The 19,302-nt window shown below is 43.8% G+C and overlaps 1 protein-coding gene across 2 annotated transcripts in view; it reads left to right on the top strand.

Annotated features, from left to right (window-relative positions):
• Positions 1-19,302, top strand: part of tp73 (tumor protein p73) — a 158,923-nt gene that overhangs the window by 46,477 nt on the left and 93,144 nt on the right. For both annotated transcript variants that reach the window (XM_067970246.1, XM_067970248.1), the window contains exons 2-3: positions 9,716-9,811; positions 11,863-12,001. In XM_067970246.1, the coding sequence (XP_067826347.1) occupies positions 9,753-9,811; positions 11,863-12,001 (198 nt within the window). In that variant the 5' untranslated portion in view covers positions 9,716-9,752. The remainder of the gene's footprint in view (positions 1-9,715; positions 9,812-11,862; positions 12,002-19,302) is intronic.

Below are 19,302 nucleotides of genomic sequence, written 5' to 3'. Positions count from 1 at the left end.
AAAACAGTGCTCTCATTGAAGGAAATGTTTTTTTTAGTACACAGCAAAAGAAATTAGTGTCAGAAAGGCAACAGATACAGAAAAAATATATAAAATACAGAATTCTTAGGACAATATGGCACATGACATGCTTGGACTCAGAGAGAAGTCTGATGACCTCATGGACCCCTTAGGATCCCCCTCTGGAGCCCCTAGTACCATGGACCCCAATACTAAAGCCAATCTGTTGCACATAGTGCACAAAAAAACCCTTCCCCATGTTCCATCTGTGCCTGGTGGTGAGAGTACAGCGGCCTCACATACGGAGCATTGAGTTCTAAAACAAGGAATAATCTCTCTGATTTACTTGTACTATTCATACTTTTTCAAATAAATATTAACAGGTAATTAGCAGATTTATTGCTGTGAACAAACTGTTTTGTAAACTTAGCGTTGTTATGCTTTTTGTATTAATGCGCTTTTTGACCCTATCTATTGTGTTGCTGTAACTGTGACCTGACCTGAGCCAGGACGAGGTCAATCACATCTGGGTTTGTTTTTCATTCATGGAAGTGCTAGACCATGATATGCCTGTAGAAGGCTGGGGCAATTTACGGAAGGGGAAATTAGTGATCTTGATTGAGCAATGGATTCCGCACTATCAGTGTTAATATATGTTTGTTTTAGGAAGGGCTAGGTGAAACAGTAGGGCTAGCACACTTCTGAGAGCAAGTTGGTTTCCTTAGTGCCAAGTATTTAAGCAATGAGCCTATTCCCAGAGCTTGCCAATGTCATTGAGTAAAGCCACCACAGAATGCAAGATCTCCGATTCACTCCCCAAGGCTGTGCTGTTAACTTGGTCTGCTATAATTGTCCTCAGCTCCAGTAGCCTAGGAAAGGCAATAATCATTCAGGATGCCCATTTGAAGTTGCGTGTGTGTGTGCACCTGCATTGGATGAGGACAGGATTGAGTTTGGTTGTGGTCCCCTTTCATGGTCAAATAAACAGTTTCTAGGTTCACACATGAAAAATGGCCACTTTTACAAGGAGGTCTCAGAGATGCTTATGGAACCGTGTCCAAGCAAGTATTTATGTCTTTTGCAAAGAAGGGAAAGAAAATTGGAAATAGATAAAAGACAAGTTCAGGGCCAGTGTATGAAGAAGTGCTTCCTGACAAAGAGTGGCCAATACCCTGGTCTTCTGGTTACTGTAGTGGAGGTAAAAACTTTGGAGTCATTCAAGAGGAAGTTAGATGCTGTGATGGGGAACTGTAGATCTCTATGGAAGGATGAGCCTCCCCTCATCTATACCCCATTGAGGTCTTTCCAAAATCATTTTTGGAACTTCCATTTTCTTAGAAACAAGTATTTTCTGAGAAAATGGAGGGTTCAAAGATGACCCAGATGCCATGTGTCCTGTTGAAACCACAGCAAATAGGATAGCAAGTCTCCAGCGTACTCAATGTTGTCATTACACATATTCCAGGGGAAAAATAACAAAATAGAGGAAGGTTCCCATGTAACTGCAGGAAATGATGTAAAAACCTTCCCATCATTCATTAGTTTGTAGATAATAACTAAGTTGTACGGGAAGCAAGATGTTGAAAGGAAAAAGATATTGTGCAGAGAGACCTAGCAATGAGACAGATAATTTACAAATAAAACTTGATATTGAGAAATGTGGGGTAATACATAACGATAAAAATAGCAAACTACGAGGATCCCAGGTTTGATCCCTGGTCAGTGCTGAGTTAGTTGATCCCAGGAAGAGCCCAGATTTGATCACTGGTTGGTGCTGAGTTAGTTGATCCCATGAGGACCCCAGGTTTGATCCCCAGTCTGTGCTAAGTTAGTTGATCTCAGCCTGGATGGAGGTGGAGGCGCTGCAGTTGGCCTCAGTGTCTCTGTGCTAGGGAGGCTAAAATTCATCCAGGATTTCCACTCCTAATCACCAATCAGTGACTCCCGCTGGAAAGTGTGCAGTGTGGATGTCAGATGAGATCAGGACTTGGCTTGGCTGTGATGCCACCTGTAGTTGACACTCACTGTCCAGGCTTATGTATGAAGAATGGTCACTTGGGTAAGGTAATGAAGAGCCAGGGTGGCATTGTATTCCAACATGAGAGATGGGGAGAAAATAGGGAAAAGCGTGTTTTTGTAGAGTTTTGCACATTGTGGAACTGAATTTTGGATTGGGGATATAACTGGCGAGAGATGTGATACGTCCGTTTTGCGTTCCACCCAAGTTGCATTTCACCCCCATAGTTTGTTTCAATGTTGCTTTTTCCAGTTCTTTTCACAAAAATATAATTTTGCAGAAATGTAGAATCAAACTCACATCCTGGACTGAATCATGTTCATTATGTCAGTTGGGGTTTGTTGATGCTGGTGTTACTAACTCCTATAACTGGGCTGGATTTTAATATTGAAGTCAATCAACTTTGTTTTAAACAGACAGAGTGTTGGGTCCTTGAAGTCTCTAAGGTGTGTCAGCCTTAGTTCAGTTGTTAGCCCTCTCGCCTCGGAGTCATGAGCACACACTTCAGGCTGACACTAGTGCAGTACTGAGGCAGTGCTGCACTGTCGGAGGTGCCGTCTTTCAGATGACATATTAAACTGAGGCCCTGTCTGCCTTCTCAGGTGGACGTAAAAGATCCCACGGCATTATTCGAAGAAGAGCAGGGGAATTCTCCCTGGCGTTCTGGCCAATATTTATTCCTCAACCAACATCACTACAACAGATTATCTGGTCGTTCTCCCATTGCTATTTGTGGGTCCTTGCTGTGTGCAATTTGGCTGCCGCGTTTCCCTACATTACAACAGTGACTACACTTCTAAAGTACTTAATTGGCTGTGAAGCGCTTTGGGACGTTCTGATATTATGAAAGCTGCTATGTAAATGCAATTTGTTTCTTTCAAAATAAAGGATTGATTTTGTAATAGGGTTATAGCTCATTGTCAAAACATTTCAAAGTACTTCACACAGTGAAATACTTTTTGCATCTCACTGACTGTTGTAAAGGCAAATGGGGCTTCCATTTTCCTCCAGCAATGTATCATATATTGTAGGGAGATGAATTACTAGTCAATCTTTTTTGGTGATGTTGGTTAAGGGAGGAATGTTGGCCAGGGCACCAAGAGAACTCCCTGCTCTTCCTCGAATAAAGGCACCGTCATCCTTAATGCCCATTTGAACAGGCAAATGAGACTTCTGTTTAATGTTTCCCAAGTAACTATCTTGCCCATAAGACAAGATTGAGCTCTCAAGACTCCTCCTTAAAGGGGAATTGGAAATTAGGAGCCCTTTATGATTTTCTGCTGAGCTGCTGGACCAATTGTTTTTTCCCAGCCTGTACGCACTGTGCTTTCCAGTTATTGACACTAGATGGACGGCTGTGGGGAAGCACATGTTTGTGAAATTCTAAGAGAACGCGGCAGATGGCTATCTGAAGTAACTGTTACATAATCCTTCCACATCAGAGGTACAGTACGCTATGAGTAAAAGGGAACAATCTGCTCACATCTGGTACTGTATGGTTCCTCAGGGTTGGCTCCCAAGCATGTACTGTACATGTCTGGTAAATGGGAACAATTCACTCTCATTACTGGGCAACTTGTGTGTGCCTCATTGTCAGCTTCTGTATACATGCAGTACACAATGGATAAAAAAGAGCAGTTCACTGCCATTTAGAACTCTACAATTCATATGTATCTCATTGTCAGCTCCTGTGGGGACAGTTCCTACAGGACAGAGGACTCTGTAGCTTTACAAAATGTCTTTGTGGGATTATTATTTAAGGGCAAAGGTCATGGAATCAAACTCTGTGACCTGGTGATTAATGAATTACCAAGTTGTCAAGCCTATCGAGCCCCACCATCAGGACCCTTTTAGAAATTGAGGCAGTTGTAAAAAAAAACTATGATTTAACTTTACTATTTTGATTGATCGGCACTACATGATGCGTTTATAGGACACACTGGGTTTGAGGAATAACTGAGCACAGCCGTGTGAGGGAGGCTGAATTAATCTGCATGGTTGAAGCTGCTAGAGTTAATGACTTGATTTCAGTTTATGTTAATCCAGCTCTCGTCGGCCATCAAGCTCAGCATCTTCCCCAAATCGTTTCTATCTCTTGCTGCTGTAAGCGCCCACGGCTTAAATAAAAATACTCTATGAAAGTACTAGAAGTACACAGAAGTACATCAGCATCTGTAAAGGGAGAAGACAAGTTAACATTTCAAGTGAAACCCTTCATCAGAAAGAGTTCTGCCTGAAATATTGCATCAGACCATAAGATGTGGTCCACCTAGTCAGTCCCTAAATTTTAAAAATCTCATGCCCTATTCTATCTCTTACACTCCTCAGTCATTGTGTCTGCCAAATATTGACGTTACTCTTGAATTTCCCAACACTAACCTGTCTTTTCCTTTCTGGATGCCAATGGATGAACATTTTCCATTTTTATTTCAGATTTTCAGCATTCCCAAGTCTCTCTGTCCCTATGACAAGTTTCTGTCTGTGGACTTTAATGTAAGGAGGGAAAAGCTGAACTTTCCACTTTCACATTATATTGAGAATCATCAAATCAGGATACTATGTTGAATCCTCAATTATTGAACCTCCCGTTAATGAAACTACTGTTCAGTCTTGAATGGACACAATATGCACTAGATGGGAAAGGGAACATGTGTTCCCCATCTGTCAATGCAGTGAAATTCCGAACATAGAAATAGGGGTAGGCCATTCAGCCCCTCCAGCCTGTTCTCATCCTTGTTTTCAAATCCCTCCATGGCCTCACCCCTCCCTACCTCTGTAACCTCCTCCAGCCTTACAACCCACAAAGAATGGGTTAGAATAGGAGTTGGTGTGATGAAGCAATTTCAACACAGTGAGTATGTAGGGAGGAGGAGGAGGAAGAGGGAGGATGCTGTTTTTCGAGTTTAGGAGGAACAAGAGAGAAAAGTTCAGAAGAGGAGTGAACCCAAAAGTATGGACAAAATAGAAAGAGACAAGAAAGCTTATCAGAGAGAAGGATGTTGGAGGCCTAATGTGAGGGAGGGATTGCTTATCAAGCAACAAGCTTTTATTTGTATTATCACCAGGTATGTGAGAGATATTAGAAGAGCCTTTGCTGCTTTCCTTAGCTCAGCTGAAAGATGTACCCAAAGAATGCCTCCCCAGGTCCAGCGGGGAGAAGGTGCTGACTCTGTCATTTGTTTATTACAGTTTGTGATCGTTTTTAGTAGGTTTCTACAAAATGAAAGTAGGGACCATATGGCAGGCTTGGCTCCACCTGATCCTAATATGGAGGACTTAGGACCACCACATTGGAGATAGGTGGAAGCAGACACAACTTAAAAATAATTGTGGATTTATTTTGAAGGCTTGTCATCCGATAAGAATGTTTTTGTGAGTAGGCTCGGTTACTCCAATTTGCACACAGCAAGAACCCATAAACAGCATTTGAAATGTCCTGACCAGTTAGCCTATTGGTCAGGACATGGGGAGAACTCCCTGCTCTTCTTCGAAGAATGCTATTTTCTGTTCAAAAGGTAGACGGGCCACATTTAATGCCTTATCTGTAAGAAGGTACCTCTGACAATACAGCGCTCCCTCAGTATTGCACTGAAGTCTCAGCCTAGGTTGTGTGCTCAGGTTCTGTAATGGGGCTTGAACCCACAATCTTCGGACTCAGTACTACCAACTGTGGTAATGTGATTGGAGATTTTGAACCTAAAGGGAACTTGTTGACTAGGATACGTTGTGACAAGTGCAGTCAATGTTTTTACAGATTACTTAAAATTAAGAGGTGATGCAATGACATCACTACATACATTACACTGATCAACAGTGGGAAGCATCTGATGAGACGCTTCAAACCAAAGACAAATGCCTTGAGAAAATGCAGAGATTGAATAAGTCTCTTTTACAATGAAAGTAGAGGAGTTGGCAGGTGTGATACTGTTGCGATCTAAGGGTTAAGGGCAAATCCTGCATTGGCTCTATAGCTTGGAGTGGGTTGGAGATGTAAAGAACAATTGGATCATTGTGTTGGGAGGTTGTAAAGGCAGTTTTGACAGGCTGACTAGTTTTACTCATATGTTTCCAATCGAGGTTGGTTTGGGCTCAGGTGTGTAGTAATGTTTCATTCATCTGGGTCCCTGGAGGGCGACATGAACAGATGGATAAGGTGGCAGATCAAGGGTGATACGAACCTTCCGGGCAGGTTTGGGCACGTCCATTTTGGCAAAGGTTACATTTTCCCAGTACGCCCTGAATGATCTGATGGTCACACACTGAGGCCCTCTAGAGGCCCATTGGAATATATAGTATGGAGAACACAGAATAAATACACGCATTGTGCACAGACTGCCCACAAGCTGTTGTAGACGTGTGATACTCCAAAGGTTGTGGGTTCAAGCCCCACTCCTAGGCTTCAGCACATAAGCTGGGCTGACTCCCCAGTGCACTGCTGACAGAGTGCTGTATTGTCAGAGTAACTGTCCTTTGGATACGACATTGAACCTCATCTGCCTATTCAGGTGGATGCTAAAGATTCATGGTACTATTGAAAAGCGAACAAGAAGTTCTCCCAGTGCCCTAGCAAACATTCCTCCCTTAACCAACATCACTAAAAATCGATTAACTGATCATTCATTGCATTGTTATTTGTGGGATTTGCTGTGTGCTTTACTGGGTGCCACATTTGCCGATGTAACAATAGTCATTGCACTCCAAAACAAATTCATTACGTGAAGTGCTTTGTGATGTTTTTGAAATGTGGCAAGGTGCTTTATAAATGCAAGTCTTTCCTTCTTTTCAATTCCATCCACCCATATAAACAGAAATGGTACAAGAGTTAAAGAACAATTGTGACCCAAACTCCTGATTTTCGCTCCCTTTGGAGAAGCAATCTGCCTCATTTAGTGTCTCCACTGATGGTTTGATGAATATTGGGATCCGAGCATATTGTAGGTGTGCACTCACATCTTAGGATTCAGTTGAGCTTCAGCTTCATATACCACCATACTGCCCTCTATTTATAATACAACACATTAACTACTTCCAACTTTCTTCCCTTATCTCCTGAAAGCTTTGACTCATGGCAGGGATATGAGGGATGATTCCACAATCCTGTGCTTCCAGCAAGGAAGCTGCACTTGCAGGAACCACAAATTGGGGAAGAGCTACAACACTGTAGACCTGATTGTCCAACCCAAGCTTCCCGCAAGGCCAGCTCCCCACAAGGAGCATGGAATCTCCTCAGTAGTTCCACAGAGATGCCTGCCATCTGATACCTTGTCCAAATGGCTATTTTTCATTCATGAGACTAGACAGTGAGTGTCAACAGGTTATTGGACCATTGGAGGCATCACAGCCAAGCCTGATCCTATCCTCACCTGACATTAAAGTGCACATGCTCTGGATAGCAATTAGGAGCAGGAAACCTGGCCAATTTTCTCCTCCCTAACCAAGGAGTATTGAGGCAATTTGCAATGTTACTGTGGCTGACATCAGCTAACTTAGCACCGATCAGGAATCATACCTGGGCCCTTCCCTGATCTGTAAGGCTCAGTTCCACATTACGTAGTTGCATTTACCAGTAAACCATCAGGGATTATTTTATTAATTGAACATTTTTTGGAACACTGTACAATTTTAGTAAAAGAAAGAAGTGAACAATGAAACAAACAAATGATGTACCAACAAGAGCCAACAACAGAAACAATTATAGCACAAACTGCAGTGTGGGGAGAACAAAACAGTCATTACTAAGGTCAGTCCTCAAATAATTAAACCAAAACACAGGAAGTTTTCGTCCCAGCTCTGTAAGAGAAGATTAGTTCTCCCCCACTGCCACCTTTTTCAACAGAACCATAATCAGACTTCAGGTACGATTTGACATCTCAATTAGGTTAGAATCTTTAAGGTCATTGTGTGCATCTAAACGTTTTTTAAAAACTGTTCACCCAATGGGTATTAATAGTCATTGATAGGTTAAGATATTCATATCTTCATTTTACGCAATAAGTTCAAAATGTTTCCATTGTAAACAGAGCCAACGGTCCATTCTCACTTCCGCTCAAAAAATTTTGGGACCTTCGACTCACTGCTGCTTTTTAATCGCTTGAATTACCAGATTTTCCTACTGCATCAATGCTAGGGACCTTTTGTGGCTCAGAACTGGTTAAAAAAAATATATAATTTTTTGTAATTCATTTTAATTCCTATATGTCTAATTTGGCCACCTACCTCTTCCAGCTTGCCATAAAGGATTAACCATATTTCTTTGCCCCAATTTTCTCCTTTTCCTGAAGGCACTGACCCATGCTGTGGTGTAGTTCCATGAGCACAGACTGTCCTCTGGTACCTCTGTCAGGTGACCATGTTTCATATGTGAGTCCAGACAGTGAGTTTGCGCTGGTTGCTTGACCATGGGGGAGGGGTCATCGCATCTGAGCCCGATCCTGTCCTCCCCCATTGTCCACGCACACGCACTCTCCAACAAGGGGTACTGAACAGCGATGAGGAGCTGGAGCCTCAGGACTCTGAGGCTAATTATCACATGCCTACCACCACCCCAGCTGAGATTCACTAACTCACCACAGACTGAGAAACAAGCCTGAGATCTTCTGGTCTGCATGGGTCAATTACCAATATTTATTACTGCAAACTAACTTGATTGAAGAAACAAGTCCTCTTCATGCTGTGGAGCACACTTTGTTGATGATCACATAGATTATCACGTGTCACTGGTTCTTTAAATTTCATCCATATATTACAACTTTTTCTTCAATAAGAATTACTTTCATTATTTTATTGTCACTTGTGTATAACACATCTCAGGGCACCTTACAAGAGGGACAGAAGAACACCATGCAAGGGATGGGAAGTTTGGGACAACGAGATTCAGCTCAAAACCTGCTTTTATCTTTGGTGCTCTCCATAGCCTAGGTTGTGAAAGAGCAACCGAAGTGCACTGATCTCTTGCAGGTCTTGCACAGCCAGCTGGAACACCAAAGACATCTAGCAGTGGCAGAGCAGGCCCAATTTTGACTGGGTCTTCCCCACTGCCACTGGTCTTCGAAGTTCAGTTCACTGTCCATTAAACAGGCTGAGTCAGATTCAGCACATTGGTGGCCTGATCTGCATCATGACATTAGCGCACGGATGCAAGTGGCCAACTCAGTGTGCGCCTTCATCATGGCTCGCTGGATGGATGTGTGATAACGCTGACATTATTGATGTTATTGCTTTACAGGTATACATGGGAGAGCGGCGATTTAGGTCATTCTCCCGCAATCCCGACTAGGCTGCCAATTTCTAAAGTGTAAGATTTAAAGGGCCTTTTTGAAGGAGGCAGTTAGGAAAGTGGAGCAGCTTAGGGAGAGAGTTTCAAAGAGCACTTTGCCATCTTGCAGTGACTGATACATGGGTCTACAATGTTGGAGCAGAGCGAGCTGGGTTGAGCAGTAAAACAGTTAGAGGAGCAGAGGGTACAGACTGTGACATATGACTGAAGAAAATTGCTCAGATAAAGTTGGACAGGACCATGGAGGGATTTGAAAAATGGGGACAAGAATCCTGAAGTTGACATGGCATGGACAGGCACACCAACTGGATTATTACAACTGCTTCAGTTGAGTAGCTGAATATAATAAGTGTCAAAATAATCAAAAATAAGTCCATCACTCCATGATGCATGTGTGTTTATAATTCTTTTTTTGGTTACAGAGTAATTTACCCATCACTGGACCATCCCATAGCCAAGATGGCCCAGTCTTCCCCGGCAGATGAAGGCCCTACGTTTGAACATCTCTGGAGTAGTTTGTAAGTCAGCAATTATGTTTTATTTTTCAAACAGAATCTTTAGCCCTATTGTAGTTCTCAATTGTCCTCCTGCAGAATATTAATACCTATTTGCTGCAAATTCTTTCTGGTCATTGGAGACGCTTTTGATGAGAAGCAAGCACATAAAATTGGACATTTCCTGGTGCTCCACTTCTGAGAGGCAACACACCAGAGAATATTTCAGGGTAAATTCCAGCTCCGCTGATGGCTCAGCTGGTTAAAATGGTGACTAGCTGAACCATAAAGACCTGGAAGTTGCCAGCTTTGTATCTGCTCTTGGTAGAGATGATATAATAGACGTCAAAAATTAACCAGAGTTCCCAGTCCTTTTTGCTGCCCTGCGAACTTTGTTGGATTGTTTAGCTTTTCACCATTTTAACCAGCTGAGACATCAGGGGTGTTGGCAGATAAGGAGATCAGCATGAATCAGAGCTTCGGGTCAGGAAACTAGTGGCACTCAGAGCTTTGTGTCAGGGAAATTAGCAGCAGTCAGGGCTTTGGGTCAAGGAAACCAGAGAGTCAGACTGCCAACATTTTCTTCTAAGAATAACCTCAATTTTAAAACTGGCAAAATATCATCTATATAGGTCTGTCAAGTCTAAAATTCACCATGTTAACTAACTATAGAGGGATCAACTACGATACAAAATCCTGCCAATAACCAACGCCAACCCCCACCAACAGCCTTTACCAATAGCAATTTAGTCACCTCTTGGATCCAAGTTGTAATCTAGCTCAGACTAGTGGAAATGCAAGCCTTCTCTGCCTGTTGTCTTTGAGGATTCTACATGAAATGAGTTTGGGCATTCTTAATATAGTTCCTAGTGGGCATGGGTCAACAGCTCAAAACTAGCCATAATTCAGTACTAATTGGCAATCTCGCTCAGTTGGCTGAAGTAGAAAATGAGAAATGCCACCGGGGTTTTCTTAGATTGGGGCTGAGGTGCATTGTTGTGGCAGAGTACAGGGAGTTTTGTCTTGCACCTAACTCATGCTGTCCCTGACCTGGCAAGTAACATTCGTGCCAGACAAGTGCCAGGCAATGACCATCTCCAACAAGAGAGAGTCTAACCACCTCCCCTTGACATTCAATGGCATTACCATCGCCGAATCCTCCACCATCAACATCCTGGGGGTCACCATTGACCAGAAACTTAACTGGACCAGCCGTATAAATACTGTGGCTACAACAGCAGGTCAGAGGCTGGGTATTCTGCGGCGAGTGACTCACCTCCTGACTCCCCAAAGCCTTTCCACCATCTACAAGGCACAAGTCAGGAGTGTGATGGAATACTTTCCACTTGCCTGGATGAGTGCAGCTCCAACAACACTCAAGAAGCTCGACACCATCCAGGACAAAGCAGCCCGCTTGATTGGCACCCCATCCACCACCCTAAACATTCACTCCCTTCACCACCGGCGCACTGTGGCTGCAGTGTGTACCATCCACATGATGCACTGCAGCAACTCGCCAAGGCTTCTTCGACAGCACCTCCCAAACCCACGACCTCTACCACCTAGAAGGACAAGAGCAGCAGGCACATGGGAACAACACCACCTGCACATTCCCCTCCAAGTCACACACCATCCCGACTTGGAAATATATCACCGTTCCTTCATCGTCGCTGGGTCAAAATCCTGGAACTCCCTTCCTAACAGCACTGTGGGAGAACCTTCACCACATGGACTGCAGCGGTTCAAGAAGGCGGCTCACCATCCCCTGCTCAAGGGCAATTTGGGCTGGGCAATAAAACTGGCCTTGCCAGCGACGCCCACATCCCATGAACGAATAAAAAAAAACTTGACGCTGACACTGGGTGCATGAAAATGAAGGGGATCCAATTGCCAGCATTCACATCCCTCTCTTTGATGAGCACAAAATGGATTAGAAATTTTTTTTAAACTCTTCCAACCTAAGTCAATTAAAATGGTTCGTCAGTTGCTTCCCACCAACTAATGATAAATAAGGTTGGCACGTCTGAGCTTGGGGTCAGTCTCATTTGATGAACAATAGTATTCGTTTGTTTCAGAGAACCAGACAGTACTTACTTTGATATCCCACAAACCAACCTCTCCGGCAGCAATGAGGCCGTGCCAAACTTACCACAGAACCGAACCGAGGTTTGCATGGACGTGTTTCAGATGAGGGACATGAATGAATCCGTGATGGTGAGTGTGGTCAAGCCTTTTCTTTTTGTTCACTTTGCTTGGATTGGTAATGGAATAATCATCAAGAAATGTTGGATTAAAGAGTCTCACAATACACCGACAGTCTGATAATTGAAAGTGTGGGACATGACAATCTAATTTTCCTCTGTTGTGATCATTTTTAAAGTATAATAATCGCAGTCCCTATGACATATCTACAGAAAAGAGGACTGGAAGTTCATTACTAGGTGCTATTTGCCGTAAAATGTTGTGATGGATGTCAGGAAGAACAAGCAACTTTAGGTTTGGATAAGTGATGCAGCCAGCAAAATTGACACATTGGTCCGAAAGAATTTTGTTTCTTTTTTCTTCCTCCGATTTTTGTCCTTACTCTTCTAAAGGCACTTGCTAGGGATGATTACGCAAGTACCGTATACCTTCCAGCACTTCATCCAAGTAGCCATTCTATTTGACAGTGGGGGTGGGGGCGCGATCCTGTTTTTATCTGACATCCACGTACTTCGTACTAAGGATCAATGGAAAGTGGTGGGGAGTGGCTGATTTCTTTTCCCCCTCCCTAGTTCTAAGCACTGAGATCAATTGTAGATTCAACTACAGCCCTGGCTAAGTTGAACTAACTCAGGAGAGATTGTGGAACTAGGAACTTTCTAGTCTTTAAGACTCAGTTCCATAATAGGCATCAAGGTTACCAACTAAGCCATTGGAAACCCGTTGAACTAAAAGGTTCATTCACCCTTAACACATACGCAACATGCGTGTTTTGCTCACACGCTGACATACACATGTAAGTGATAGCCTATACACTTCTTAAAAGAGCAGGCTGATCATCTTGGGTAATTTCATGATAAGTTCAACATTTGGAATAGGCTACTCTGGCTACTTAACTGAAGGCCATCATGTCGCCCAGCATGATAAGTTTGTGCTACTGCAGTACTACATCTGTTACGCCCCAAAGTTTTTGAACACCTTACTTCAACCAAAACAAATTATTCGATCATTCATTCACTTGCCGCTTGTGGGACCTTGTTGTGTGCCAAATTGGCTGTTTTGCCTACAAAATATAAGTGATTGTAAAGCACTTTGGGACATTCTGAGGATGTGAAAGGTGCTATGTAAATGTATGTTCTTTCTTTCTTTGTAAAATATACAGGAAAGAGTGATGTATCACCAGAGAAGTGATACCCATATGTCAACACCCAGGTGAGCAGCAGTCAAATGCATTGGTGTTGGAGGACAGTACCAGGTACCACCGACTTGCCTTCTAAGGCTGGTGATTAGGATTCTGTTTGAGGCATTAGCACCCTCAGGATTCCGGAGCACAGCTGTGGTTTCTATCCACAAGAATGGGATCCCAATTAGCTCAGAAATCACTGATGAATGTCGCTGATATCAGCAGTTCTTTGGGTTGTTGTGATATGCATATTGGATGCTTTGGAGACCAGTAGATTAATCAGAAGGGCTGCACTTCATATTCATGGGGAATGCAAAGGTCGGTTGTAGCTTTATACAAGAATGTAAAGCATCATAAGTCCCGGTGGAAACTCAGTTACAGTGCTTTCATTGATTCTGTTAAGGCTTTCGACTTGTGCCTCATGCAACCCTCTTGAAGAAGCTGGAAGCTACGGGAGTATGTGGCCAAATGGGAGACTCTTTGCCTAGCTCTCAAAAGCGGAGTAAACCAAGTTTGTCCACCCATCCTATTCATTTTTTCATCAATATTGTGTTAAATGGCATTCTAAAAGATGGTCTTAGGGAAAATGTCTGTTCTGGACATGTCTGAAAGAATTGTGTTGCTCCTTTTTGCAGATGATATTTTGTTATTGGTGGAATTTACCACAGATCTGTTGTGCTATACTCTCCATCAGATGAATGAATGAATGAATGACCAGACAGTGGGCTAACTCGTGGGATGTGGTGATAGATGCTCCAAGTCTGGTATTATGCCTTGCACGGCTCAAGAGGGGAATCTTAAAGGCAAAGATTGGGAGATACAAGAGCCATCTTTCCAAATTGTCCATTGATATCAGTACCTAGAGGTCCTGATAGATGCCAACTTCAGACTGGACACAGCTCTTCGGGACTCACTAAGAAGTGGCAAAGAGCACTTTGGTCTTTCTCATCTTTCTTCAATGACAATAAAGTCCCAGTGCAGGTTAAGTTTATGGTGCACAAAATATACATCCAAACAGTCGTTCTTCATGTCACGGAAATCCTAAACATACACCTGAAGGACTTCCCCCGGCCCCTGTGTGAGATCCAGGGCTGCATATTATTTATATTGTTGCATCATTCAGCTATGACACCTGCATACATGAGACCTGCTGTGTTATACTCACTCGCCTGGAATTTCCATGGGGGTTTGTCTAATCTCCCGCTGTAACTTCAGTGGAAGATCGGCAGAAACCCCGGATAAATACAGTAAACAGCCATTTTATAACATTTCTCCAGGGTTGCCGCCAATCTTCTGGCGAAATTATGGTGGGACATCAGGAAGCCCCCACAGAAATTGTACCCAACTATGTATTTCCTTTTGGTGGTACAAAAATCAAGAATCAATTCTTACTTCTGATAACTACTTTATTTCAAATATTTGTAACCTTTCTAGGATAAATTATTTTTGGCTTTTTGGCTAAGTGGTAGCATCTTGGGGATAATTTTAACCCTCCAACATGGACGGGTGGGTTAAAAATTTAAAAATGGGAAACCCGCCTGTAACGTGCCCACTTCCAGTTTTAAAGGAGGGGGGTTGGGGGGCAGGCGACTAACCTGCTGTCCAGAGATGGGTCCCAAATTTAAATATTTTAATGATGCTGCATGCCTCACATTTTAGCTGTGTTTTAGATTTAACGCTGGCTGGCCGGGTTTCCCAAGCCTTGGCCCACCAAGCTTACCTAATTGTAAATTAGAATCTTAATCTAGCAACAGGAAAGAAGTTAAGGTGCAATCATTATGAATAATGATTGTCTGCATTTACAGAAAAATAGGATTGTTACTATGTATGCATCACAATGTTTTCTGAAAATATTCTCGATCAGACTCAGCCCCCTTGATCAGACCGCGCCCCCCCCCAATGTCCAATCCGCAATCTCTCCTCCCACCCGACCTCTGCTCTGCTTCCCGGCTGCGGCCTAGTGCCGCAGGCCTACCCGCCCGACAGCCAGTCAGCTTCTCAGTCTGGCTGACTGCAGCAGGGAAATGAATTCAAAAAATTTAAATCAGGTCCTGCCTTCCTGCCTCCCCATAAATATCGGGGCCCTTGTCTCTGAGTTAGGTCGTGGGTTCAAGCCGGACTAGGGACTTGAACACATAACCTAGGCTGATGCTTCAGTGCAGTACTGAGGAAATGCAACATTATCGGAGGTAGTACACACAGGGTAGTGAAAATCTGAAACTCTTTCCCCCAAAAAGTCTGTTGAGGCTGGGGGTCAATTGAAAATTTCAAAACTGAGATTGATAGATTTTTGTTAGGCAAGGGTATTAAGGGTTACGGAACCAAGGCGGGTGGATGGAGTTAAGATACAGATCAGCCATGATCTAATTGAATAGCGGAACAGGCTCGAGAGGCTGAATGGCTACTCCTGTTCCTTGTTCCTATGTGCCGTATTTCAGATGAGACATAATCAAAGGCCCCATTTGTCTGCTTAGGTGGGCATAAAAGATCCCATGGCACTGTTTGAAGTAGAGCAGGGAGTTTTCCCATTGACCAGGCCAACATTCTTCCCTCAACCAAGCAAAAACAGTTTATCTGGTCATTCATCGAGTTACGTTGAAACTACAGTACAGAAATAGGCCATTCGGCCCAACTGGTCTATGCCGTTGTTTATGCTCCACATGGGCCTCCTTCCTTCCTACTACATCTAAACCTATCAGAATTACTTTCTCCCTCATGTGCTTATTTAGCTTCCCCTTAAATGTATCTATGCTATTTGCCTCAACTACTACTTGTGGTAGCACCTTCCACATTCTTACCACTCTTATGGTAAAGAAGTTTCTCCTGAATTCCCTACTGGATTTATTAGTGACTATTTTATATCAATGACCTCCAGTTTTGGACTCCCCCACAAGTGGAAACATTTTCTCTACGTCTACCCTATCAAACCCTATCATTATCTTAAAGACCTCGATCAGCTCACCCCTCAGCCTTCTCTTTTCTAGAGAAAAGAGTCCCAGCCTGTTCAGCCTTTCCTGATAAGGATATCCTGTCAGTTCTGGTATCATCTGTGAATCTTTTTTGCACCCTCTCCACTGCCTTTATATCCTTTCTATAATATAGAGATCAGTACAGTACACAATACTCCAAGAGTGGTCTAACCAAGGTTTCATACAAGTTTAATATAACTTCTTTACTTTTCAATTCTATCCCTTTAGAAATGCACCTTAGTGCTTGATTTGCCTTTTTTAAGGCCTTATTAACCTGCATCGTTACCTTTAGTGATTTGTGTATCTGTACCCCTAGATCCCTTTGCTCCTTGATCCCATTTAGACTCTTATTATCCAAACAGTATGTGTACTCCTTATTCATTCATTCATTCATTCATTCATTTGCTGTTTGTGAGACATTGCCCACATAACAACAGTGACTAAACTTCAAAAATTAATCCGTGGGACATCCTGAGAATGTGATATGGCGTTACATAAGTACAGGTTCTTTCTTTCAAAGTCAAAATTACAGTAGACTATAAAATGTTGGAAAATACACCAAACTGTGTAAGAAGATCTAAACTTCCCAGGGCATTGCCCCCAGACCCCCTCCCCCCTGAAATAAATCTCACATCTTCATTAGTCATACCCCCATTCAGAAATGTCTAAATCTGCTGCAGCAAAAGCGTACTTTTGTGTATTTTTGTTTTTCTATGCACTACAAATGATGGGATATTGGGTATACCTGTAGTTCATGTCACATTGCACTCTCGGTGTAATTATGGCCTAGGCATTTGGCCGCACAACACGTGTTTTTCAGGGCGCCATCCAGCCTACTACACTCCCAATATGGCGTGCAAGAAGCGCGCACAAATTTCCGACTGGAAAAGCGCCGTCCTCCATATTAGATAAGGTAGATGGGCTGGCAGCAGGAGCGCACGTCGGGACCATTTAAAGGCCAGAATAATTTATTCAAATTAGGGTCCTGCACGCTTTACAGGATATGTATTAGATTTTAGAATGCCCCAGCGCGTCACACGCCACGTGCTGACTTTGCACAGCACAACGTGGCGCTAACCAGCAGAGAGGCTCCTATGCGTACCTTTTGTTTTATTCGTTCATGGGATGTGGGCATCGCTGGCAAGGCCAGCATTTATTGCCCATCCCTAATTGCCCTTGAGAAGGTGGTGGTGAGCCGCCTTCTTGAACTGCTGCAGTCCGTGTGGTGAAGGTTCTCCCACAGTGCTGTTAGATAGGGAGTTCCAGGATTTTGACCCAGGGACGATGAAGGAACAGCGATATATTTCCAAGTCGGGATGGTGTGTGACTTGGAGGGGAACGTGCAGGAGGTGTTGTTCCCATGTGTCTGCTGCCCTTGTCCTTCTAGGTGGTAGAGGTCTTGGTTTTGGGAGGTGCTGTCAAAGAAGCCTTGGCGAGTTGCTGCAGTGCATCCTGTAGATGGTTCACACTGTAGCCATAGTGCACCAATGGTGAAGAGAGTGAATGTTTAGGGTAGTGGAAGGGGTGCAATCAAGCGGTCTGCTTTGTCCTGGATGGTGTCGAGCTTCTTGAGTGTTGTCATCCAGGCAAGTGGAGAGTATTCTATCACACTCCTGACGTGCCTTGTAGATGGTGGAAAGGTGAGTCAGGAGATGAGTCACCCGCTGCAGAACACCCAGCTTTTGACCAGCTGCTGTATCCACAGTATTTATGTGGCTGGTCCAGTTAAGTTTCTGGTCAATGGTGACCCCCAGGATGTTGATGGTGGGGGATTCGGTGATGGTAATGCCGTTGAATGTCGGGGGAGGTGGTTAGACTCTCCCTTGTTGGAGATGGTCATTGCCTGGTACTTGTCTGGTGCAAATGTTACTTGCCACATATCAGCCCAAGCCTGGATGTTGTCCAGGTCTTGCTGCATGCGGGCACGGACTGCTTTGTTATCTGAGGGGTTGCGAATGGAACTGAACACTGTGCAATCATCAACGAACATCCACATTTCTGACCTTACGATGGAGGGAAGGTCATTGATGAAGCAGCTGAAGATGGTTGGGCCAAGGACACTGCCCTGAGGAACTCCTGCAGCATTGTCCTGGGGCTGAGATGATTGGCCTCCAACAACCACTACCATCTTCCTTTGTGCTAGGTATGACTCCAGCCACTGGAAAGTTTTCCCCCTGACTTCCATTAACTTCAATTTTAGTAGGGTTCCTTGGTGCTACATTCGGTCAAATGCTGCTTTGATGTCAAGGGCAGTCCCTCTCGCCTCGCCTCTGGAATTCAGCTCTTTTGTCCATATTTGGACCAAGGCTGTAATGAGGTCTGGAGCCGAGTGGTCCTGGCAGAACCCAAACTGAACAGGTTATTGGTGAGTAAGTGCCGCTTGATAGCACTGTCGACGACACATTTGCTGATGATTGAGAGTAGACTGATGGGGCGGTAATTCGCCGGATTGGATTTGTCCTGCTTTTTGTGGACAGGACATACCTGAGCAATTTTCCACATTGTCAGGTAGATGCCAGTGTTGTAGCTGTACTGGAACAGTTTGGCTAGAGGTGGGGCTAGTTCTGGAGCACAAGTCTTCAGCACTACAGCCGGGATGTTGTCGGGGTTGTCGTGCTGTTGTATCCAGTGCACTCAGCCGTTTCTTGATATCACGTGGAGTGAATCGAATTGGTTGAAGACTGGCTTCTGTGATGTTGGGGATATCGGGAGGAGGCGAAGATGGATCATCCACTCGGCACTTCTGGCTGAAAATGGTTGCAAATGCTTCAGCCTTGTCTTTTGCACTCACATTCTGGACTCTGCCATTATTGAGGATTGGGATGTCCATAGAGCCTCCTCCTCCCGTTAGTTGTTTAATTGTCCACCACCATTCACGACTGGATATGGCAGGACTGAAGAGCTTTGATCTGATCCGTTGGTTGTGGAATCGCTTAGCACTGTCTATAGCATGTTGCTTCCACTGTTTAGCATGCATGTAGTCCTGTGTTGTAGCTTCACCAGGTTGGCACCTCATTTTTAGGTACGCCTGGTGCTGCTCCTGGCATGCTCTTCTACACTCCTCATTGATCCCCTGACTTGTTGGTAATGGTAGAGTGAGGAATATGCCGGGCCATGAGGTTACAGATTGTGCTGGAATACAATTCTGCTGATGGTCCACA

Source organism: Heptranchias perlo, chromosome 32, assembly GCF_035084215.1.
Source record: "Heptranchias perlo isolate sHepPer1 chromosome 32, sHepPer1.hap1, whole genome shotgun sequence".
NCBI lineage: Eukaryota > Metazoa > Chordata > Chondrichthyes > Hexanchiformes > Hexanchidae > Heptranchias > Heptranchias perlo.
This window is presented reverse-complemented; position numbering and strand designations above follow the sequence as displayed.